Below are 25,241 nucleotides of genomic sequence, written 5' to 3'. Positions count from 1 at the left end.
CTAAAGCCAAGTACTCTTTTGGTGCAGGTACAAACCTAAAAGCATCAGGTCCAGATGTAGCACAGGAATCTCTGGGTCAAAAAAAACTAAAAAAGTAACGTAGACCTTTTAATGAGGTTAATGTCATGTAAACCTATTATGTGATTGTGAGCATTTGAGAGTTTAGCAGGAGGCAGCACATGGCTTGTTACACTGGGGCCCTTCAGAGCAGGGTCCGTCACCTCTGGTGAGAACAAGGTGCTACTCAGAAATACTCTTTTAGCATAATCCTCTTTTAGACAACAGCAGTCTAAATTTGTATTTAATCTTTTACAGTTGTAATAAAATCAATTCTCCAGAAATGCTTTATCCTGAATTGTAGGCTGAGAAATGTTAAATGTACACGTAAATCCTGTACAGCCGAGAATCTGTCCACTTGATGAGATAAGTGGATTACGTTGGTGAGAGTGTTGTCCCAAGGACCTTGCCTGTGGTCTTGTGATCTCCATAACTGAATCCCTTCGTTTTTGACACATGTTTGCACCCGGCTGGCACAGTGAACAGACATACCCAACACCACCCCTCTGTGGAAATTAACTATTTATATCTCTCTCCTTTTCCTCTTGTCTGCCACTCTCACTCCACTCTTTCTTTTCCTTGCTCTCTCTCTCTCTCTCTCTCTCTCTCTCTCTCTCACTTCCTCCCTCTCTCTCTCTCTCTCTCTCTCTCTCTCTCTCACTTCCTCCCTCTCTCTCTCTCTCTCTCTCTCTCTCTCTCAAAGTTTTGCTGTAATGTGGCAGATTTGAATTTGAGTTCTTGACAATGACCACATTGTATTGTATTTTGCCATTGAAATAAGGCACAGGTCAGTTCAAGCTTGAAAAAAGCCTTCAAATAATGATAAAAACTTTGCATCATGGTTCACTCCCAGAGGCCCGTTCACACCCAAATAACAGAGGGGCTAATGTGTATCCATCCATGTTCCATGCACTCTGTATTATCTTTGGAAAAGTAGTCCTGAGGGCTGAAGGACACTATCAAACATCTTTTCCCACAGGATATGCCGACAGACTGTGTTAACCCCTTTGTCCAGCAATGAGACAGACTATTGCTCACATTTTGACTCAGCAATCTCCTAACACTAGCTTTATTCACAGCCTTGCCCTGTAGTTCAAAAGGCAGGGCAGTAGGCATCCCGCCCTTTACAAAACGCTATCCTGATTATCATCTGTCCCACAGTGACTCATTCAATTGTTTTGTGTTTTTTTGACATGTTTTGGAGCAGAACAGGACTTATTTTGCACAAGGACTATGTTCCTCTGACAAAGAGGATCTGCCAAGGTGATTGAAAGTTTCCTTGTGGAAAGGATGACATTTCCCCACACAAATACAACACTGTCTGCCAGTAGGCTATAAAGTGGCATCCCAATCCTGTTGAGATTAATAATTGACAAACCGCTAACTGCACATTATTGCCAGGTGATAGTAATGAGTACATTCGTTAATATTTTAGAGGCTATTTATGTCTGGATCAGCAACTAGATGAATGGACTCGCCATGTATGATGTCCAGTGGTGAACACGCAATCATACCAGCCTGTCTGTCATATTCATAAGACCTGAGTAACATGAACATTATTAGACTTCAGGTGTTAGTCGACATTCCAGTACAGAGTTCCTCTATGGATAGAACAGTTCCATTCCTTGTGGCTTAGGAAATACAAAGAGATGAGAGCAGTATTCAGTCACAGCAGTGCAGGGGCAGTCCTGCCCATCTCTTTGTCTGCATGGATTTGTGAGGTTCATCCGTCCAGCTGATTAGCTTCACAGTTGACCTGCTGTCCATCTGGCTTCAACCAGTACTGATTGCTTAGCTTCAAAGGCTACTGCATTTGTCTTTTGTTAAACAACCTATAGCTACTTTTACATATCTGTCAAGAGTTATAAGGTAGACTATTGAGCTGTTATACAGGTCGGTGCACCGAATTTGTCAAAAATTAGACAATCAAATCACCTCAAATAAAGTCAGAAGGCAACAGCTTTAAAGAAGGTATGGGATATAGTTGAGAGCCTTGTAGTCAGTGATAGGGGCAAGCCATAGGGGCAGGCAGGTTTGGTGTCTGGTGCGCTCAGTTCAGCCCGTGCTGTGACGTAAAGGCTAGAGTTTGGAGAGGGTAAGAGGAGGGACTGCACTGCACGAACTTCTAATCCGTTACCCCGGGAAAACAACGGCAGTATTTAGCTGACAATCCCGAGCCAACTGGAACACCGGGGCTACCGGCACAACTTGGACCACGGGAATAACGATTAGGTCTATAACGCGATGAGGTTCTCTAGGGGACATTTATCAGTTTCTCTGGCGCTTCTGCACTTGCTAGAATGGAGTTGCATATTAGCTTTCAACCTGGATACCAATAACATTCTGAGGAAAGACGGAGAAGCAGGCAGTTTATTTGGATTTTCTCTTGCCATGCATCGGCAACTTAATCCCGACAAAAGAATGTAAGTAGTTTTTTTGCATTGTGTTGGTTCAGTAGCATGCTGAAAGACTAAGTGTCTGGCTAGACTTGCATCCGTTTGACGTCCCTTCTCATTCTGTACCGGGTTCACCAACACTTGACGCGCGGGAGCAGGTTCATTCACCAAATTCCAGGAGCCGGATTAATTTGTTGGAGTGGATAAGGACTTTTGCGCACTTTCCATTCTGCGATGAGATTTAAGCATATTGAGACAATATTCTGTATAGACAGTGACAATATAACAATGCCAGCATTTGAATGTGAATTGTCTGGAAGTTAATATGCTGCACTACATTGTGATATGCTCAAATAATGATTTAATTCAAGCACGATGTCAATGCATTTTACCTGATAACCCCCATACTAAATGTAATGTTTACATGGCCATGCTTGCGGTAGAGGGACATCGGCAACTCGTGATACTCGGTTGCGGCACAATGACGGATTGATATTCACTAGTGCGTGGGGGCCAGCCATTGTGCTGGGAATGCCCTTTGACAGGAAACTTGCTATAAGCTAACAATGCCGACACTGAGGTAACGAGCGCTGTCTTTCGGGACATCATGCATGTTAATTGAATTTGTTTGAAAAGAAAGTGATTCAATCCCCCCTGCGAGGGGTTAGACAGCGGGGCACCGTATACTATATGGACTGGAAAGAAAGCGAACTTTCTAACAGTAACACGAAGTCAGTAAACAAAGGAGATACTGTCATGCAAATGGAAGGAAAGCTTTTAAGGTATGTTATTGGACAGTTTAGCTCGTCACTGTATCAGTGAAATCACGCTGTATCCGGAGGCCACGCGGATGCAGTCGTCATGGATTTCAGGGCTCCAAGTCCCATCATCAAAACTGGTGTCTGACTACCAATTTACTACAAAGAATCACACTGAAGGAGTGTGACATGAGCAGAGGTGAATCACTGATTTATAGAGAGAGAGGGGGGGGGGGGGCAGAGAGAAAGAGAGGGAGACAGAGAGAGAGAGAGACAGATAGACAGAGAGAGTGAGGGAGAGACAGAGAGGGAGAGAGAAGTTAGGGCAGACAGATTGCACACATGCAGGCGTCTCCCTCTCACCCACCTGTCACACACAGTGAGCACAAACAATAAGGTGGTTCAAATTCTAAACAGTCAAGGACTCGCAATACAGAACAAATAAAATCGCTTAAGTACTGTATGTAAAACAGTAACCTCTCACATCTTTACCATGGAATGTTCAACATGCATAAACACTCCCAATGGCAATGACAAACTGGCAGTAATGGATAAGTTGTGGAGGAATCGGGGCCTCACAGGTGTGTTTCAGCCACCTGAGAGTGTGAATGGGGGGTGGGGGCAGGAGGAGGGGGGGCAGGAGGAGGGAGGGCAGGAGGAGGGGGGGCAGGATGAGGGGGGGCAGGAGGAGAGAGGGTGGGGGCAGGAGGAGGGGGGGCAGGAGGAGGGAGGGCAGGAGGAGGGGGGGCAGGAGGAGAGAGGGTGGGGGCAGGAGGAGGGGGGGCAGGAGGAGGGAGGGTGGGGGCAGGATGAGAGAGGGTGGGGGCAGGAGGAGGGGGGGCAGGAGGAGGGACGGTGGGGGCAGGAGGAGGGGGGGCAGGAGGAGGGGGGGCAGGAGTAGGGAGGGTGGGGGCAGGAGGAGGGGGGTGGGGGCAGGAGGAGGGAGGGTGGGAGCAAGAGGAGGGGGGGTGGGGGCAGGCGGAGAGGGGGCAGGAGGAGAGAGGGTGGGGGCAGGAGGGGGGGGGTGGGGGCAAGAGGAGGGGGGGTGGGGGCAGGAGGAGGGGGGGGTGAGGTGGGGGTGCTGCGTGTCGAAGCCTGTCAGATCCACAGTGCCTGCCATGGGGGGAGTTCCAACAGGCTAGCTCTTAGGCTAATTGCTAGGCGACCACGGGGCACTTGCGGCGTCAACCATGGGGAGGCCAAACTGCTGCCCATGAGCTAATAACAATCTAGATTTAGATTCCTTAGATCCCCTAGATTACTCTTCTCCAGGAATCTTATCTGGGTGTTTGTGGCCTCCATCCCTTGTTCTGCTCCCGCATGTAATGGGGTCATGAATGTAGACACTTTCGTGTACTGTATTGAATAGCAGTAGGCTGTGGCATGTTTATAGTTCAGCTGAAATGAGTTGATGACATGGGGGCTGGAGTAGAACTTTGAAAGCTGGCAGACAGCGTGATGTTTGAGGGGTAAACAGGAGCATGGAATGTCTCAGAGCAATGGCACTGGGCTGCCTTCCAGTCAAGCTGAAAGACTTAAAGATTCACTGCAGTGGCAAAAAAGAGGGGGGTAGGGGGGAGACATATAGAGAAAGAGTGAATGATATATAGAGAGAGAGCGAGAGAGAGCGAGAGAGAGAAAAAGAGAAAGAGAGAATGAGAGAGGAAGGGGGCGAGACTGATTTACTAAAAGTCATCCGCCCACCTGGCTCACACACAAACAAAGAAATAACCTATTGAATAACTTATTATTTTGAGGTAATTGACACCACTGCAGCAGGAAAACACAGTTGTTCCACCTGGCTAGGATCTCCCAGGGATCCTGTCATGTGACCCTGCTAAAACCAGTGGACCAAGTGGAGGTTCAGTTAAACACAGATAGTTAATGTGCAGCCCTGACTAACATGAAACTACTCAGCAGTTTAACAGTGAGTTGTAGTGTGACGCACAGGAAACCCAAATATCAACTTGTCAACCTACAGCCGACCTCTGCACTTCCCCAAAGTATCTGTCATGTTCCTTTAGCACTCTTTTATCCAAAGCTACAGAAGGGGAATTCGAACCTGCAACCCCCGGTGACTGATGGCAGTCAAATGCTCTGCACGAAGCTACCTTTCCCCATTGACCTGTCCGTCCCTCTGTCTACTGATCTGTCTACTTCATCAGTTGATAAGGGACGGTGAGGGCTCCCCTGGACTGGAGCTCCTGTACGTGACAGAACTCAGATCTGATCGTCTGATCTGATAGTCTGATCTAATGAGCGGCCCTGCTGCTAATAGTTGCAGGAATTGGTGCTCTATTAAGGGCTGATTTTTACTCACTCCTTTTTAAAGCTCAACCTTCTTGACTTGTGTTATACCTTCCGTGTTGTCACGGTTACAAGTAGACCCTGTGGTTCGTGTTGCCACGGTTACAGGTAGACCCTGTGGTTCGTGTTGCCACGGTTACAGGTAGACCTTGTGGTTCGTGTAGCCACGGCTACAGGTAGTCCCTGTGGTTCGTGTTGCCACGGTTCCAGGTAGATCCTGTGGTTCGTGTAGCCACGGCTACAGGTAGACCCTGTGGTTTGTGTAGCCACGGCTACAGGTAGACCCTGTGGTTCGTGTTGCCACGGCTACAGGTAGACCCTGTGGTTCGTGTTGCCACGGCTACAGGTAGACCCTGTGGTTCATGTAGCCACGGCTACAGGTAGACCTTGACAGTGCCGTGCCTCAGGGCTTTGCTGCATTTCTGTCTGTAAAAAAAGAAATAATCATCAAATCTGCGTTGTTGAGAGACTTTTTATCTAATGAGAATGAAGTGAACAATGGCTGTGTAACTGTATCCTTCAGGCTCCCTGATGGCTGTTTGAGAGATCAACCTCATTCTGAGCGAGAGCTGCTGCTACTATGAGGCACACAGACCCTCCTTCCTTCCTTCTATTCATATGGATTCCTGTGGAGCGGAGGGGGTGAAGCAGAGATTCACCTCTTCCATTCGCAATATTTAATGCACCCTCTCGAAAACAATGAATTAGATACTTCCTCTGTGAATAGCTCTGGGGGAGGGGTCGATGATGTGGTCAGGATATATTCCCTCTGAAACCAGAGAGAAAAGCCCTTCTGACCGACCACACTAGGCCATCTGTGAACATGTAACATGATAGAATCTGGAATCCAGAATCAACATGCCTTTCTTTCTCCAATCAGCCCCAACACAGTCTCTCTCTTAACAGGCGATAGCAGCTCGGCCGTACGTAACACATCTCACAAGCCTGGCTGTTGACTCGCGCTACAGTAGCCCCGGAGCAGGATCTAACGTCCACGCGCGGCTGCTTCCCGCGTTGGCGCTGCCTGCTGTGTACCCAGCCAACCTCTGTCAGACGCCAAGTGGTGTGAGAGGGGACACGGACACCGTTGGACCAGCTGCCGGGGGGGGGGGGGGGGCTGTTTGGGCTCTGAGTGCACAGCTGGGAGGGAAACACAGCACATCTGGGAACAAAGGCCTGTGGGGTCATGCCCTCACTCCACTTGGACGCTGTTCATTTACAGATCGACTCTTAACCACAGACCAACTGCTGTACAGTCAGCCCTGGTTCTTGTCATCGGAAACCCTGATTCTCAGAAGGAGCTTGGAAATGAAGAGCCGTGCCAGGTTTTGATTGTTCGGTTGTTTCACGACTGGCCGAGTCGATCTGGAGGGGAGAAGTCAGAGGATTGGGTCTTTTTCCTTCCCTCGTGATTGAACATCTTGTTTTTGTGTGTCCTCCAGAACTTGGATGCAAAGCCCAGAGTTTTGCGTGTAAATGTCAATGTTACCCTTCAGCTACTTGCCAAATTCTACAACCATCACTGAGACACCACAATGTGAAGTCAGGAGATACCGGCCCCTTTATCTCTGTGTTACAAGCTCTGCACATATGTGCTGTTTCCCTTTGCAAGCCCTCCCTTGTGCTTCTGGGCTGCTGGCATTCACAAGTGCAAAGCACAAACGAGTGGAAGTGGAATCAACCAAAGTCCGCCGTTCTTTTAGTTGCGCTCGAATTGGGGCGCGACAGATGTGCTCCGAAAGTAACGTGAAAATCTTTGTATTGACTGTGCTGCTGTTTGCATGTCAGTGGATGTTGATTGAGGGGAGGAGACTGGAGCAGGGAAGCTGCCCTCTGACTTCAGACCTCCTCTAGGGAGCTCTCGCATGCTAAATGAAAGGCCGGGACACTAACCAAGCAATCGATAGCTGGTTTTACAGAGCAGACTACAGAGGGATCATGCAGGGCAGAGGAAGTGGTAACAAGGACCCTTCCTGTTTGAGGAAATGCTGTTTACTTTAGCACCGAACGGTCCTTGTGTTACATACAATGTGTGAGGCAAATGCAACTGCCAGCATGTTACTGTCTCTGGTCTACTGTCTCTGGTCTACTGTCTCTGGTCTACTGGATCTGGTCTACTGTCTCTGGTCTACTGGATCTGGTGTACTGTCTCTGGTCTACTGGATCTGGTGTACTGGATCTGGTCTTCTACTGTCTCTGGTCTACTGGATCTGGTCTACTGTCTCTGGTGTACTGTCTCTGGTGTACTGGATCTAGTCTACTGTCTCTGGTCTTCTGGATCTAGTCTACTGTCGCTGGTGTACTGGATCTGGTCTACTGTCTCTGGTCTACTGGATCTGGTCTATTGGATCTGGTCTACTGGATCTGGTCTACTGGATCTGGTCTACCGTCTCTGGTCTACTGGATCTGGTCTACTGGATCTGGTCTACTGTCTCTGGTCTACTGGATCTGGTCTACTGGATCTGGTCTACTGGATCTGGTCTACTGGATCTGGTCACAGAGCACAAACCACACTACCACTCAGGACTAAAAGGGGCTAAGACTGTGACTGGGGAAATGTAGGTTAAGGACCTTATGGCAGTTGTAGTGTTGTTTTACAGCAACATGTCTTCTCTCACAGTGGTAGTCCATTGGTGAGCTGCCTGTTTGTTGGCCTGCTTATACAATAGATTATACTATATACTAAAGACTAACGCGAGGCATTTTTCTTTCATTTACTCAAGTGGCACTAAGCACGTCCGACTCGTAAAAGCCTTTCCAGTATATCACTCGGAATGCTTCATCGAAATAACAGTCATAAGCAACATGAAATATGGTGGCATACATTAAACCAGAGTGGTGGTGAACATCGGTCAGCCCTGGAAGACGTTGGTGCAGCTCTCGTTAGGACCCTTCATCAGGATGAGGAGGGGGGGGGGTTTGAATACGCTGTGGTCAGTGAGATAATGTTGTACGGAACAATCCCATTATTGAGCGCGCTCCACATGAGCCTGTGCGCTCCTGTGCTCCCCCCAGACAGAGCACAGTGGCCCACTGTCCCGCCAGAGAGACGAGCCACCGCAAGAGCTCCCCAGCCTCTGATCACTATCGCCTGGCTTCGGAGGGCTTCTCTGCCGCTGCCAGATCAAAAGACCAAACCCAGTCTGTAATTACAGGAAGTCTTCCAAGGCCCCGCAAACGCTCTGCCCTCCTCTGCTGGGCGTCTGCGCGCTGGCTTCTCTTTCACGGCTCACTGTCGTGCGTGCAGTGAGATAGCGTGTGTAGGCCTCAGTGTGCGCTAGAGGAAGCGTCTTTGTGGCTGATACGTTCTGGCTAGGAGCATATGGCATGAATACATATCGTTATGCTTTCCTCTCTTGGCATCTTAGCATGATGCGTCCTATAAATCTTCATATAAGTATGAATTATTGAGTATGACAGCTGCAGTGTTGAGTATCCAGGCATATCAAACATCTGCTGATGTCACTCATGTTTTAAAAGACGTTTTGCAGTGAGTGATCTGCCCTGCCACACTACATCGTGCTCTGTCTATGAGATCTGGCATTCCAACGCATGTGTTTTGTTTCTAGATTATTGATTGGTGCTCCCCGAGCTAAAGGTCTAGCCTACCAGAAGTCTAACAGAACAGGAGGCCTGTACAGCTGCGACATCACCGACCAATCCGACGACTGCGAGCGCATTGACTTCGACAACGAAGGTGAGACCCTTTTTTCATACCAACACGTTATCTCAGTGGTCACGGCGCGACGTGTGACAGCAGTGTGACCTCTCCCGTGTGGCCGTGTCCCCACAGAGGACAGTGTGACGGAGAACAAGGAGGACCAGTGGATGGGAGTGACTGTCCAGAGCCAGGGACCTGGGGGGAAGGTCGTGGTGAGTCACAGGGGTCACCATAGTGCATTCACACTTTGTAACTTTTCTTTCGTTGACCCGCTACTTTTTTCCAAAGCGACGCTGCACAAATAGGGCCTTCTTGAAGTACTGCAGAACATTAAGGATCAGCAGTGTAGTGCTGTCAGTATAGTCCTGACAGGATCTTAGTGGTCAACAGTGTATAGTCCTGACAGTATCTTAGTGGTCAACAGTGTATAGTCCTGGCAGTCTCTTAGTGGTCAACAGTGTATAGTCCTGACAGTATCTTAGTGGTCAACAGTGTATAGTCCTGACAGTATTTTAGTGGTCAACAGTGTATAGTCCTGACAGTATTTTAGTGGTCAGCATCAAGGAATGGTCTGTATTCCCTAGCCACATCACAGTAGTCTCAGTGCTCACTCTCCTGAAAGGGTGAACATGACCGTGCCCCCCCCCCTCTCCCCTCTCCCTCTTGTCATTGCAGACGTGCGCCCATCGCTACCAGAGACGTCTGTTCGTCAACACCCCCCAGGAGTCCCGTGACATCACTGGCCGCTGCTACGTCCTGAGCCAGGACCTCACGGTCGACACCTCGTCAGACGAGGACGGAGGGAACTGGAAGTTCTGTGAGGGCCGCGCCCGAGGCCACGAGAGGTTTGGCTCCTGCCAGCAGGGGTTGGCAGCCACCTTCACCAGGGACTACCACTACCTGGTGTTCGGAGCCCCAGGGGCCTACAACTGGAAAGGTACGCGCTTGTTTGGACCAAATACTGAATCGCAGGAGCTCGTGACGGGATGGACTGATGAGGAGTCGGCTGTGAGGTGTTGATGAGGCTGCAGGCCACATGCTTAGTTCAACTAAACATCTAGTTCTTCTTATGCGTCGGCACTCCAAAGAATTATTTAGCTTTCCTGAGGCAAGGAAAATTATAGCAGCACACTCAGTTACCTTCGTGAAATGCTTATACTTATGTATTTTCTGTTGCCTGTCAAGTGCTGTTTTCATTTCTCGTTGCTGTCATATCATGTTTGGTCTTCATGTCTAGGTATAGTATGTTGTTTTGTTAGACTCCATGATTATATTCATCAATCTTCTCAAGGACCATTCCATAAACATCTCCCGCACCCTTCACTCCCCCCCCCCCGACCAGGCATCGTACGCGTAGAGCAAAAAAACAACACTTTATTGGAAATGGGATTTTATGATGACGGCCCCTTCGAAGTTGGAGATGAGAACCTGCTGGACCCTGATCTGGTGCCTGTGCCTGCTAACAGCTACTTAGGTGGGTGTTGGAGTGTGGAGCACTTGATCCCCCTCTGTCAGCTGGGCTTTGTGTGTTTAGGTGTCGTGTTCATGAGCAGCTTGTCCTCCGCGTATCCTGATCAGTTTTTATACAAGTCGCTCCCGCTGCAGGTCACCATTGAGGGAACCGCCGATGTCACGGCCGATAGTTACTTAGGTTTGTGATCCTACAGGTCCACCGTGACACTCTAACTTCTCCATGTCCATGTGGCTAACACTTCCATTTGTGTGAAGATATATATATATATTTTGCATGTCATTGCTTGCCTGAATGCTTGAAATGAAGGGGAGTTATTATATTTTAGAGTGATTGTTACACTGCTATGTTGCCTGGAACTGCAGCCAAGACTTGCCCCCACTGTTGCACTTGTGTATGTGGTTGAAGGACAATAAAGGGATTTGATTTGACATGTATGGAAACACAACTAAGACATATTTTTGTCTCAGATCCACTTTCAGTTATTCATTGAAGTCAAATTCACCATGTCATACTCAGTATTACACAGTGTGTGCACTCCGTTTTACCGGAAAAACAAACTTTCCTGTGCTCTTCCCTACTTTAGGGTTCTCCCTTGACTCTGGTCACAGCATCACTAAGGGGCGTGGCCTAACTGTGGTGGCCGGGGCCCCGAGAGCCAATCACTGTGGGGCTGTGGTCCTGCTGAGGAAGGAGAACGAGGCGTCGACACGGCTGTCCCCGGAGCACATTCTGGAAGGCCCGGGGCTGGCGTCCTCGTTTGGATATGATGTGGCTGTGGTGGACCTGAACGGAGATGGGTAGGAAGACACCGAGCGCACGACTCTCCACCTCACACTGATCTGAGCAGCTACGTGACCCACCGTCACGTTTCCATCGTTCCTGTGACCAACGGGTTGTTCCATGTGTGACACCAGGTGGCAGGATATCGTGGTGGGAGCCCCTCAGTTCTTCATGAAGGAAGGGGATGTCGGAGGGGCCGTCTATGTGTACATCAACCAGGCTGGGCGGTGGAACAACGTCACCCCGGTCCGCCTCAACGGAACCAAAGACTCCATGTTTGGACTGGCCGTGGAAAACATCGGCGACATCAATCAAGACTCCTATGAAGGTCGGCGACCAGACCAGCGTGTGCGGCTGTTCCTCTGTGTGTCTGTTCTCTGTCACTCGGTTCTCACTGCGTTTCTGTGTATATTGCTGACATAATTTTCCTGTCGCAGACATTGCTGTTGGCGCTCCGTATGATGACGGGGGGGCAGGGAAGGTTTACATCTACCATGGTTCTGCTCAAGGAATCCACACGAAGCCCTCACAGGTGGGTCCTCCGCGGGGGGATGAGCGCTGCACACGTGCAGCTCTGTCACATATCACAGGCTGAGGGAACGTTTGCTGTGGCTCTGAACTCCTGTCACGTTTCCTGGTGTGTTTCCGTTTGATGACAGATCCTCCAGGGGAAACGCCACAGCGTCAGAATGTTTGGATACTCTCTGGCCGGGAACGTGGACTTGGATCAGAACTCCTACCCGGACCTGGCTGTTGGGTCTCTCTCTGACACGGCGCTCATTTACAGGTGCAGTAGCTCACGCTAACTTGTCCTACTGTGCATTGCAACTCAGTCTTAACCTCACACAGTTACTTCAAAACATCTATTAATAAAAGAAACATGGTCATCTTAGGTCAAGGCCCGTTATTAGCATCAAGTTGGAGGTGAAAATTACTCCTAAAGAAATTGACCTCACCAAGAAGACATGTGGAAACAATATCTGGTAAGTGGGCAGAGAGATTTAACAATGGTACATATTCAGTATGTAGATACAAAGAACGCTGTGTTCCATTGCTATGCGTGACATTGTTCATCTGCTGTCTTTAGCTTGAATGTGGAGGCGTGCTTCACCTACAAATGCAACCCAGCTTCCTACAGCCCCAAACTGAGTGAGTCAAGAACTTCATGCTCTCTCTGTCCGTCATTGAAATAAATCATATTCCTTTCTTTCAAAATGTGTTTTGTTCCATTATCTGCCACACAGCAATCAGCTACGCCTTTGAGGCGGAGGCCGATCGGAGGAAGCAGGGGCTTCTCTCGAGGGTGGTGTTCCTGAACAAGTCCGGTTCAGACCAGGACCACCAGTCCACTGGAACCCTGGACCTCCGTGGACAGAACAAGAGAGCGTGCGTTAAGACCAAAGTCAAACTTCAGGTATCCCATACTCTGGCAAACATTTTCCGACATCAGAAATCAGTGGAGAAGTTCAGCTTTGAGACTTTCTTTCTTGCGTTCCTTCTGTTTGTAGGAGAACATCAGAGATAAGCTGCACTCTATTCCAATCGAGGTATCTGTGGCCATTCAGGGTGCCAAGCGCCACAAAAGACAGGACAATCTACCCCCCCTGGTGCCTATTCTGGACTCCTCTCAGTCCAACAAGGTCCTTTCTGAGGTAACCATGCTGTTCTACAACCCAATACGTCAATATAAATCACATACCTAATGTCGTGCTCGTGTAGACGTAATGTCCTCCTGTCTGATGAACAAAGTTGCACGGTAGACTTATTCATGTGCTGTTGTTGCAGGTCAACTTTTTGAAGGAGGGATGTGGGAAGGATAATATCTGCCAGAGTAACTTACAGTTGCAGTACAGATTCTGCTACAGAGAGACCAACCAAGATGTGTTCCCTCCATTGCCTGAGTGAGTGTTCAGTACCTACAGCATAACAGGGTACATCACTGACAGGGTCCTACATGGTAGTGTAGTCGGGTAATTACGCTTTCGACAAGCGGTTGACTGTTGCGTCTGTGCAGGGAGAATGGCCTGCCGGTGGTCTCTCTGAGCGACCAGAAGGACATCGCTCTGGAGGTGACCGTTCAAAACAGGCACGGGGACGACGCCCACGAGGCCAAGCTGATTGGCCGCTTCCCCAACGCCCTGTCCTACTCCGGCCTGCGAGCGCAGAAAAACACCGTAAGGGGGAGCGGCGGCGCGGTCTGCCTTCGTCTCCTTCACACTCACCCTAATTCCTCACGTCAACCTGTTTCGTGACGCTAAAATGGCCGCTTTTCCTTTCAGAGGGAAAAGCCGCTGATCTGTTTCGCCAATCAGAACGGCTCCCAAGCCGAGTGCGACTTGGGGAACCCCTTTAAAAGAGACTCGGAGGTACGTGCCCGTATTCTGAAAAGATATCGTTGTCTAGTCCTGTGTGTCTGTAAGGGTGGATGTTAAAAGGAGAAATGATTTGTTCTAGGTTACATTCTACATCATCTTAAGCACTGCAGGAATCTCCCTTAACACCACAGAGATTGAGATCGACTTGCAGCTTCAGACGTGAGTAGCTCTGCCCATTTTAGTTCAGACTGACTGGCCAGAATGAAACACCCCAAATACCCCTGCTTTTGTAGCATCTGATAACCATCTGATAACCATCTGATAACCATCTGATAACCATCTGATAACCATCTGATAACCATCTCTTATTTGTCTTTCAGGACCAGCACACAGGAAAATATGGTGACAGTAAAAGCCAAAGCAAAAGTGGTGATTGAGTTGTTACTCTCAGTGGCAGGGTAAGTTGTCTATGAACATGTTCATACCTATTTTGGGCATATATATATGTGAAATATATAGCATATATATATATATACGGGAGTCAGATGGCTGAGCGGTGAGGGAGTCGGGCTAGTAATTAGAAGGTTGCCGGATCGATTCCCCGCCGTGCCAAAATGACGTTGTGTCCTTGGGCAAGGCACTTCACCCTACTTGCCTCGGGGGGAATGTCCCTGTACTTACTGTAAGTCGCTCTGGATAAGAGCGTCTGCTAAATGACTAAATGTAAATGTAAATATATCTGATGTGAAATGATATTTACACATAGCCATGAAATGTAAATGTGAGATGATTGCTTTGCTTCACCAGGGTGGCTAAACCCTCACAAGTGTATTTCGGGGGTGAAGTGAAAGGAGAGAGTGCTATCAAGACAGAGGACGAGATAGGAAGCTTGATAGACTACGAATTCAGGGTAAGTATGATAATTGTTTGTCTGAATTCCTTGCACTGAGTGTTTTTCCGTTTATACAAGTCTGGGAGTCAGGTGGGTCTGGGAGTCAGGTGGCTGAATGCTTAGGGAATCGGTAATAATAATCGGTAGTAATCTGAAGGTTGCCAGATCGATTCCCGGCCGTGCCAAATGACGTTGTGTCCTTGGGCAAGGCACTTCACCCTACTTGCCTCAAGGGGAATGTCTCTGTACTTACTGTAAGTGGCTATGACTAAATGTAAATATGAACGGCAACCCTTCTCTGCGCCTTCAGATCATCAACCTGGGGAAGCCGCTGAAGTCGTTTGGCACGGCGTCGCTCAACATCCAGTGGCCCAAAGAGAACGTGGACGGGAAATGGCTCCTGTACCTGGTGAAGATAAGCAGCAGCGGGCTGGAGGAGATCCACTGCTCCCCCGAGAGGGAGATCAACTCTGTCAAACACATTCAGGTAGCAGATTCTTTCACATAACAAAAAACAGCAATAAGTACATTTAACATTTCTTATGATGATGACAATATGAGGATGTCATTTCAGGAGTCAAACTCATCCAGGCAAAAGCGTGATGCTGGGGGAAGAAAAACATCTGGGGGCAACATGTCTTTATTGACCGACAAAAGGAAACACAAAATATTGGTGAGTTTATCTGTAGGTTGACATTGAATTTCAGTAGCAGATAGGATGCCTGTTTCAACAAAACGCTCAACTCTCCTCCCTCAGATGTGTGGCAATGGCTATGATGCCAAATGTGTGGTGATCAAGTGCCCCCTACAGGGCTTGGACACTACTGCAGTGATCGCTTTAAGGTCTCGTCTGTGGAATTCCACATTCATTGAGGTCAGAGGAGACACTTGAACATGCATACACACATGCACAGACTTCTACACACGCAAACACACACACACAAATACCCACTCCCCCTGTGTGTGTTTGCAGTGATCAATTGTTTTTTTTTTTACAGAATTATGCATACTACAACTACCTCGACATCATCGTGAAAGCGTCACTCAGCCTGGACGCTCCTGTAAACAACATGGTACTCAAGAACGCAGAGACGCAGGTGAGGAACGTGTCCGCCACTCTGACGCCCTCCGCCTTGACGCCAGGTGGTTCGTAACACGGGGAAAGAATAGAGAGACAGGGAGCATCCGACATTCTGTGCTCCTTCCTGTCAGGTGAGAGTGACCGTGTTCCCAGAGAAGACTGTGGCCCTGTACGGAGGGGTTCCCTGGTGGATCATCGTGGTGGCGGTTCTGGCTGGCATCCTGATGTTGGCACTGCTGGTGTTCCTGCTCTGGAAGGTAGGTCCACAACGTGTACCCGTCTGGAAGAAGAAAAAAAAAAGCATCTGTAATTACATTTAATACATAATCGATGTCTACTTTCCCAATCTATGGTTAGACACAGGAGCACATTTCTCTGCAGGTGGATATCCTAATGTCCACCAGTGTTTCAGATGATGACATGATGAATTAAGAACACTTCTGTACGGTGTTGTGGTCTCTGTTGGAGCACAGCTCCTAGTTATTCACCCCCACCCTGCTCCCCCTCAGTGTGGCTTCTTCAAGAGAGCCCCCAAAGACCAGTACGATGCTGCGTATCAAAAGGCTGAGGTCCACGTGCAGCCTTCTGACAAAGAGAAACTCACTACTGAGGCTTGAGAGCCCGAGCAGCTGCCAGAGCTGGGGTAAAGCAGCCATGTCTGCATGGAGTATGGGATTAACCAAGACTAACTCACCTTTGACCTCAAAGGAAACGCTGACATGGCAAATCTGCTGCTGCTGTGGTCAACAAACTGATTTAAAGCAATGCATCCCATAATGTACACGTGCTTATCGTGACGCTGGACAGGCATGATATTTGTCTTTTTTCCACTTTTCTAATCAGTGTTTTTTGTTCTTTAAAACAATTGCTCTATCCTGTTCAAACCTGTCAAATGTTTTTGTAACACGACTGTGTGCTGTGAATGTGCCCTGTTTTTCTAGGCAAATGCTTTCCTGGCTTGGTTGTGCTGAAATGTATTCTGGAATAGTACCTACATTTGAAGCTTGCTTTCGCTCAAACATGCAATGTTTTGCTATATTTTTAAGTGAGCCAGGCTTGATTGATACCTCATTTGTAATAATGCAGTTTTGCCTTTTTCAGTGTGGATTTTTCAAACGCTCCAAACATGGCGACAGTGTTCCAAGATACAACGCTGTACGGATTCGAAAAGAGGCACGCCATTTTAAAGATGGAAAAGTCAAGTTGAATTCTTTTGAGAGGAAACCATGGATGACAACCTGGAGTGAAAATGAGAGCTATTCCTGATGAGAACCTCATGACTTTTGGGGACACACACTCCTTATTTTTGTATATATTTAGTCAGGTCTGTTCCTTTTTTTAATTTTTTTTACACACTCATAACTTCACATACCTCTGGACTACTTTTAAGACATAAATTACGCTTCTAGAGTTCTCATCAAACTCAGTGGCTGAGAAACATTTGTTGAAATACTATTCTTAAAAAAAAGAAATCCATTCATATTTTTGCTCTTTTTTTCGGCAGAGATAGCTAGATAATAAACAGGAGATGTAGGTGAGCGGGGAAGACATGTAGGAACAGCACAAGCTGGAATTGAACCCAGGCTGCTGTGTTAAGGCCATAAGCCCATATGGAGCTGTAGCTACCTGAAGAGCTACTCCGCTTGGTGAGGAAGTTAACTTACCTTCTTGTCAAGGTCAGGAACTTGAACATGTTATTCATACAGAGAATACACTGAAATACTTCTCGTCTTTCAATCATTTATTTACATAAATCTTTTATTTTGCCCAATTGATGTCTAGTTTGTCTCATTACTACAATTACAATAGGCTGTTGACTGGAATGTTTTGTATATATGAAAATAATGTAGCACACTGTATATTTATTTGTTTATCAGTACATGTTAAATAGTCAATAATCAATGTATTTGGCCAAAGATTTTTTTTCTGCTGTTTAAGTAGCAGTAGAATGACTCACTGCCGGTTGTTCTCTCTCGGTTTGCAATTTTAAGAAAGCGTTTGACTCAAACATGACCTAATCCATATGTCCATGTAAAAGATTTTCTTCTGGTAAATACTGTGATATATATTTTTGATTAAAGCAATGCCATGGCTACGGAGCAGATGATTTTATTGCTGCTTTTATTTCCGAAACATCGGATTAGAACATGCTTGACATCCCAATTGACTGTATTCTGTGTTTAACGTTTATATTCATTCAAGACTTGTCTATTAAAACTCCACTCAACAATCATAAAGAAATGTTGTTACACAGAATGCGTTGACTACTGTAATATGCATTGTAATAAAAATGTGATGGATGCTGATAGAAAATCTTTATTTTTGACTTCAGGTACAATTTTGTTTACATTTTCTAAGGCTTTTCATGTGTTTGTGGTAACTGCATCGGTCAAACTGTCGCCCTATATCGTCTAACAACACTGAGGCCAATCATTCTAAAAGGGAAAATCTGTACAAAGACTAAGGTGATGTTGATCTGAAGAAAATTTCCAACACGAATGTACATCTGGACAGATGTAACTGGTGAAAATGCAATAAAGAGTACACATTCTAAATGACTTTGTATTTCGTTATTTCCATATAAGTAACATCACCTTCTCTTAATGCATGGTCTTTGATTTGGCTATTGCAACTGATATTAATTCCAAACAACTTTTATTCAGAATGATTTTACTATAATGAATGAATGTTGAATTTACGAAAGTATCATCCATCGAAGGTGAGCCAATTGTTACAATTATGTTACAAAATAAAAAAAGATTTACAGTCTTTGAAGACGGCACTCTAACCTAGTGACAAAACTTAGAAGCAAATGTTTAAAATACACAAGAATAGTCATATTTGGGGCAAAGGGAAGGATAGGTAGATAGATGAAATTATAGTTTAAAAAAAGGAAAAAAAGGGGGTTATTCTGGCCTAGGTAAACTGTGGCTGTGTGCTACCAAGAGCTGAAGTCTCCCAAGCCAGTTTTGCCTTTGGGTTTCTTAGCGGTCACTCCGCTGGTAGATGGTCCACTGTTGTTGGCTGGAGCTGAGCGCTTGGTTGCTGCTGCAGGGTTGATGTACTTCCCCACGCCGGGCTTGAAGGTCTGGGGGGCCTGCTCTGCTTTGGGCTTCTTCAGAGAGGCGTCCGTCTGCCGACGCTCATCCTCCTGCTTCTGGAGCTCCTGCTCGCGCTCCGCCGCGATCTGGGCGTCGGCCTCTTCGTAGGGGTTGACGAACACGGTGGCGGTGATGATCTTGATCTCCGAGTGGGGCTTGTCCGTCTTGGGGTCGCTCTCCACCCTCTCGATGGCCGTGAGAGCCTCGAAGCCGCCCACGACCCTCCCGAACACCGTGTGCTTTCTGTCGAGGTAGGCGCACGACCGGAAGGTGATGAAGAACTGGGACTTGTTGGTGTTGGGCCCCGAGTTGGCCATGCTGAGCACCCCTCGACCCGTGTGGGAGAGGTTGGGCTTGAACTCATCTCTGAAGGGCCTCCCCCAATACGACTCCCCCCCCGTCCCCGTGCCAGTGGGGTCGCCACCTTGAATCATGAAGTTCCTGATGGACCGGTGGAACACCGTTCCGTCGTAGTAGCCCTTCTTGCACAGGCGGATGAAGTTCTCCCCCGCTTTAGGGACCTTGTCGCAGTGCAGCTCGAGGTTCAGGTCGCCCTTGTTGGTGTGCAGGCGGACGTAGCCTTTCTTCTTCACGTACTGGTAGCGCACGGTGTCCTCGGTGATGGCGTCAGCTTCGTGGACGGTGGCGGGGGCCATGGCTGTGGACGTGAAGGAGGCCGACACTCTGCCGGTGGAGTAGTGAGCCGCGTTCAGCTTGTCCGTCTTCTTGGCTGCGGGCTCTTTCATGGTGGACGCCAGAAGTTTGTCTCCCTTGTACTCTTTGTAGAGCTCTGCCAGTGTCTCTTGGGTCTCCAGATTGGTTGTTTTAAGGTGATAGGCAGGGTCCAGCTTGGCTTTCTCTTCATCCGGGTCGAGAACTTTCAAGTTGTTTTTGACGTGGAAAAAGTCAGACACGTTGAACTTGTCCAGGTTTGTGGGGTCTTGCAGAGTGATAAGGTCCTGGCGGGTGAAGGGCTCATCCGTTAAGAGATCTCTGTAACTCTTGGTTTTGATGTTCAGCTGCTCCACCGCCTCATTGGAGAAAACATTGCCGGTGACCTTGTTGGTAACAATATGGGAATTGTTGGTGAAGACAGTGTACAGGACTGGGCAATGATATTTCCCATCGTTGTTTTTGCTGAAATGAAGCTTGATTAAGGACTTTGCTTCCAATTTCTCGCCAGAGATAGGATTTGTACCATACTTTTTAATCCAAGGAACGATGCTCAGTAAGTCAAAGACAATTCCCTCTGGCGTGCACATTGGGTATTCAAACGGCTGAAGGGACAAGCTACAGTGGTCAAATGGTAGACGCCTGAAGTTTCCCTGCGGTATATCTGGTCTTTTCCCACCATAGAAATGGGTATACTCCGCACATGTTATGTACATCTTATCTTTCTGGTGTTGTCGCTTCCCCATTTTGCCTGATGTGTAAACAAATAAACGTAAATTGACTGAACTGGCCGTCTAGCGAGCCCAACTTGCCGTAAATCACGCTGGAGTTCAGCTGGTAGTTCCAGGTATTATTATTTTATCTTGGCTGTTTTGCTTGTTCTTCTTGTTCTTCTGCTTTTTGGTTTTTATCGACGTTAGCAAAGAAAAAAAGCTACGAGCTACTGGCTAATACGAAGCAATCACATCCGGTTAGAACATGTACATGCGTGAGAAGTCAAGCATCGTTCACCCATTCCTATCCTAGAAATGGGATTTGTAGTCCAAACGATCACGTACGCGCTCTCTTGAACCCAACAATTCTAACGTTCTCAAGTAATTTAATCAAGTATATAACCACGCCACGAATGTAAGTTTTATAATCGTTGTGTTTTTTACACGGAATTGTGATATTTACTAAAACAATAAAATAAAAACATTTGATTTTGCTTCCGGGGCCAGGAGGCGGAAAAGGCGGCACCAAACACATTTACTACAAGTGACGCATGTGAAAAACTAAGGGCCTTGGGCCAATGAGGTCAAAGATAGACTGTCAATGATCAGTGTTTTGACTCTGGCAAGACTTGGGGACACCTCTGAAATTGTTGACCCCAATAAAACAGGTTGCGTTCCTGAAAAATTAGCTGGCCAGCTAATGTTAATGACCATGGTAAGATTTCGCTTTGCATTCTTGTAGCTTGTTAACTAGCTATGGTCAGCCGGCAGCTCGTCTGTGGACTCTTATTAGTTTAATCTACAATTAAATTCTAGCTAGCCAGCTATCAACAAACCGGACAAACACAAGCCCAAGATCAGTCAAAATGAGACTTTTAAGGACACTGATGAGCAACGTCTCCATCGCAAAACACATCGATTATTACTCCAGATTCTCCCCATCACCCCTCTCAATGAAACAGTTCTTGGATTTCGGTAAGTGTAACAATGGGCACTTTAGCAAGCGACTCTGTTAGGCTAGGGGTTTTCAAATTGTTTAATCTGCGTACCCCATTTTAAATAATATAGTCCACCACGTACCCCCATCTGATATAGTCTTATTAAGAAATTCTATAATAGAATAGGCTAGCCTACATATATGTGTGGTACAATATCAGCACGCAATTGAAACATCAACGCATCCGAAGTTTATAGAAAAAAAAAAAAAACATTAAATCGCCAAATTATAATGAATACAATGCATTGTGCGCCATTACGGATTTTTTTCTCGCGTACCCCCGACGAGTTTGCGTACCCCGTTTTTAAAACCGATAGTCTATCAGGGGTGTCAAATCCTGATCCTCAGGGACCACTGTCCTGTATGTTTTAGATGTTTCCCTGCTCCAACACACCTGATTCCTCATGAATGGATCGTGACCAAGCTCAGCAGAAGCCTGAAAACGACCATTCATTTGGAGCAGGTGTGTTGGAGCAGGGAAACATCTAAAACATGCAGGACAGGGGGTCCAGAGGACCAGGGTTGGGAACTACTGGTCTAGATGGTTGTTCCTTCTGAAGAAACAGTGACTTACATTAAGCAAATTTGTGTCTGTTTCTAGGTTCTGAAAATGCATGTGAGAAAACGTCATTCGTGTTTCTCAGACAAGAGTTGCCTGTGAGGCTGGCCAACATAATGAAGGAAATTAGCTTGTTGCCTGACAATTTGTTGAGGACCCCATCGGTCAAGTTGGTCCAGAGTTGGTGAGTACACAAGCGAGCGCCCGCCTTTAACTCTCTTGAGGGATTTAAGTGTCATGTTTGTAAAAAGCGAAACAACCCCCTCTTTAGCTTTCTGTTCTTTCTTTTTTGGGGGGTTTTAGGTATCTGCAAAGTCTTGAGGAAATTATCGAGTTCAAGGACAGAAACATAAATGACGAGAAAGTCACATATGAGTAAGTTGATTAACGGGCTCTGTAAAATATCGGTGATGTTTTGATGACCACCCATTTCTGCATACGCGGCTCACTGGGTCTCAATTGCAGCTTCACTGATGCTGTGATAAGGATTCGGAACCGACACAATGACGTCATACCCACCATGGCCCAAGGGGTGGTGGAATACAAGGAAGCTTATGGAACCGACCCCATCGTGAGCCAGAACGTCCAGTATTTCCTGGATCGATTCTACATGAGCAGAATATCCATCAGGATGCTTCTTAACCAGCACAGTGAGCATAATGCCACATCTGTTAAAGCTCTCACTTATTGTCAAGGGCCAAGATGTGGCTCAGCTGTTAGCCTAGATTAAAGTAGACATGGGAGCATTGTAACTTAAACCATATGCTAACATTACAACTCCTAATGTTGTCAGTCATCTTCTATCATTTCAACGTGTGTGTGTACCTGTCTTTGTAGCCCTGCTCTTTGGAGGGAATGTAAAGGTGAACCCAGCTCATCCTAAACAGATTGGGAGCATTGACCCTCACTGCTGTGTCACTGAAGTGGTGAAGGGTGAGTGACATCAGTTCCTGCTTATCATGCACTGCTGTGTTACCTTGGCATGGCACCAATGGGTCCTTCAAATCCTTGAAAGTTTGTGAATTTGAGAAAAGAAAAAACAAAACATGGCCTTTCATAGTTTTGGGAAACGAACATATAAACATGCGTTACAGAAAGTGCTTGAATTGATATATTTTGTGCAGTAATAGAAATTGAAGTGCTGTGCTGCAAGTTTGGACAGAGACCAGAGTCTGTCATCACTGTGACCCGACACAATGAAGAAGTGTTCACACATTCAAGCCTCTCTCTCTCTCTCGCTCTCGCTCTCTGTTTTTAACCTTTGCCAAACTATGCTGTGTTGGGTTCTTGAATTTGAGGGACTTGGGTCTGTGAATTGAATTTGATGTTTCAGAGGGTGTGAGAACCTTGCTGTGATTACTGCAGTGTTACTGGCTCTAACATCGAGACCTTTCCCTCTCTTCCATAGACGCTTACCAGAACGCGAGAAACCTATGTGACCGCTATTACATGAACTCCCCAGAGTTAATGCTGGAGGAATTTAATGGTGACATTTAGATTTCATCACCCATACTTTCAGAAATAAAATATAAATTATAATATGACGAAGTGGTTGTAGATTTTCTGACGGTCTTTCTGATTTGGTTCTGCCAGTGAAAGACGATGGCAAGCCTGTGACTGTGGTGTACGTGCCCTCTCATCTCTACCACATGGTGTTCGAACTCTTCAAGGTACATGCGCTTGACATCTCTTTCACTATTACCAACGGTTGGAGGCTTTACATAAACTGTCCACTGAGGTTAGTTACCCAGTCAATTGCTGCATAGAGTAAAGGGAATAGGAAAAGATTACTCTTTCTTCTTCTGTAGAACGCCATGAGAGCCACTATGGAGATGTATGGAGATGCCATGGAGTATCCTCCTGTCCATGCTCAGGTCGCCCTGGGGTCTGAAGACCTGACCGTCAAGGTAGAGCTCCCCACCCCCCCCACCCTCAGGGTCAAAGGTCAGCTGTCTGTTGTCCTCCCCCCCACCCTCAGGGTCAAAGGTCAGCTGTCTGTTGTCCTTCCCCCCACCCTCAGGGTCAAAGGTCAGCTGTCTGTTGTCCTCCCCCCACCCTCAGGGTCAAAGGTCAGCTGTCTGTTGTCCTCCCCCAGGTCAGCGATCGAGGAGGAGGCGTCCCACTGCGGAAGATCGACCGGCTGTTCACCTACACCTACTCCACAGCTCCCCGGCCCAGCATGGAAGCTTCCAGAGCCACCCCTCTGGTAGGTCTTCCTGTCACTGCCCACACACACAAACACCACCCAGAACACCTGTCACTGCCCACACACACACACCACCCAGAACCCCTGTCACTGCCCACACACACACACCACCCAGAACCCTTGTCACTGCACATCCCACAGCCTTAAGATCTTCAGCCTCCTCGTCTTTATCTTCATGGGCTGAATGTGCTGCGGTCCTCAGGCTGGTTTTGGTTACGGCCTGCCCATCTCCCGGCTGTATGCCAGGTACTTCCAGGGAGACCTGAAGCTGTACTCACTGGAGGGCTACGGCACGGATGCCATCATCTATATCCGGGTGAGATATTCAAATAGATAAACAAGAACATTAGTAATAATTAATATATATTTGAATAGTATTACAGTACATATATTTTATTACATTGTAATTTTTTTCAAAAGTTTTTTTTGTGGTGTTACCTGATAATATTGACCAGGCATTATCCACGGAGTCCATCGAGAGGCTTCCTGTTTACAACAAGTCAGCGTGGAAGCACTACAAAACCCTCCAGGAGGCTGACGACTGGTGTGTGCCCAGCAAGGAGCCTAAAGACATGACCACCTTCAGGAGCTTATAGACCTGGAGGGCTGTTTTACACAAGTACCACATGTCATGAATGGTTTGGGCTTTCTGTTTGGATTGGATTTTGTGTGGATGATGTTATAGGCACTCAGGCGTTCTGTCAAACCTTTGCCACTCGTAGAAACAGTGTTTGAACTTTCAGCTCCAGGTTGTAGTGCCAAGCTAAATAATGTGAATAATAAACTTAGCTGAATTGAAGAATATCATTCTTTAACAGCTAGAGTATGCACTTTTTGGATATATCAAAGTATTATAATATGTATTAAAGCCAAGAAGGAATATTTGTTTCCTGGTAGTTGTATGATAGGCAAGGACTGCTTGGTTTCAACTGTTGCTAAAGAAGTTTGTTTATTCAGTACAAACGGAAAACACGACTAGAATTAATTGTTGTGGTTATAAACACTGTTGCCATGATCATACCTGGTGTATTTTATTTAGCAGAAAACAAGACAATAACGTGTTACGGGTAATGTGACACAGTTTTTGAACAATAAAGTGATTGTTACAGGTTGAAATGTTTACTTTAGACACCTGTTGAGGTGGTGTATGAATCCTGAGGCGTTGTTCAGTCTCTGTCTGGTTTATGGGATTCCTTATTTAAATAAATGAAATAAGAACATGGACCTCTGGGGATAGTTGCTGTGTTTAGCTGAGTAATACATTTCTAATCT

The 25,241-nt window shown here is 46.9% G+C and overlaps 3 protein-coding genes across 5 annotated transcripts; 2 read left to right on the top strand and 1 right to left on the bottom strand.

Annotated features, from left to right (window-relative positions):
• The first annotated feature begins 2,135 nt into the window (after positions 1-2,135).
• Positions 2,136-17,870, top strand: itga6a (integrin, alpha 6a). Of its 2 annotated transcripts, XM_084688963.1 has the most exons (26): positions 2,136-2,480; positions 9,088-9,215; positions 9,312-9,391; positions 9,855-10,116; positions 10,522-10,653; positions 11,237-11,450; positions 11,568-11,761; positions 11,871-11,965; positions 12,093-12,220; positions 12,327-12,416; positions 12,521-12,582; positions 12,678-12,847; positions 12,942-13,085; positions 13,219-13,334; positions 13,448-13,607; positions 13,713-13,799; positions 13,888-13,967; positions 14,129-14,206; positions 14,556-14,658; positions 14,951-15,127; positions 15,215-15,313; positions 15,398-15,514; positions 15,639-15,737; positions 15,853-15,978; positions 16,231-16,364; positions 16,823-16,960. In XM_084688963.1, the coding sequence occupies exons 1-25, from the start codon at positions 2,302-2,304 to the stop codon at positions 16,336-16,338; spliced, it is 3,228 nt and encodes a 1,075-aa protein (XP_084545089.1). In that variant the 5' UTR covers positions 2,136-2,301; the 3' UTR covers positions 16,339-16,364; positions 16,823-16,960. The 2 variants fall into 2 exon arrangements, with proteins under 2 accessions (XP_084545089.1, XP_084545088.1); XM_084688962.1 differs by lacking the exon at positions 16,231-16,364 and having other exon boundaries at positions 16,823-17,870.
• A 151-nt stretch (positions 17,871-18,021) lies between these two features.
• Positions 18,022-20,498, bottom strand: ppil2 (peptidylprolyl isomerase (cyclophilin)-like 2). Its single transcript, XM_084688964.1, has one exon. The coding sequence runs from the start codon at positions 20,238-20,240 to the stop codon at positions 18,660-18,662; it is 1,581 nt and encodes a 526-aa protein (XP_084545090.1). The 5' UTR covers positions 20,241-20,498; the 3' UTR covers positions 18,022-18,659.
• A 256-nt stretch (positions 20,499-20,754) lies between these two features.
• Positions 20,755-25,193, top strand: pdk1 (pyruvate dehydrogenase kinase, isozyme 1). Of its 2 annotated transcripts, none has more exons than XM_084688965.1 (11): positions 20,755-21,182; positions 21,806-21,947; positions 22,067-22,138; positions 22,229-22,413; positions 22,601-22,696; positions 23,172-23,249; positions 23,357-23,433; positions 23,572-23,670; positions 23,859-23,969; positions 24,172-24,285; positions 24,425-25,193. In XM_084688965.1, exons 1-11 carry the CDS (start codon positions 21,074-21,076, stop codon positions 24,563-24,565), a joined length of 1,224 nt encoding a protein of 407 aa, XP_084545091.1. In that variant the 5' UTR covers positions 20,755-21,073; the 3' UTR covers positions 24,566-25,193. The 2 variants fall into 2 exon arrangements, with proteins under 2 accessions (XP_084545091.1, XP_084545092.1); XM_084688966.1 differs by having other exon boundaries at positions 20,773-20,922.
• Positions 25,194-25,241: the final 48 nt, after the last annotated feature.

The sequence above is a fragment of the Hypomesus nipponensis genome, chromosome 23, assembly GCF_054491055.1.
Source record: "Hypomesus nipponensis isolate SF chromosome 23, ASM5449105v1, whole genome shotgun sequence".
Classification (NCBI taxonomy): Eukaryota; Metazoa; Chordata; class Actinopteri; order Osmeriformes; family Osmeridae; genus Hypomesus; species Hypomesus nipponensis.
This window is presented reverse-complemented; position numbering and strand designations above follow the sequence as displayed.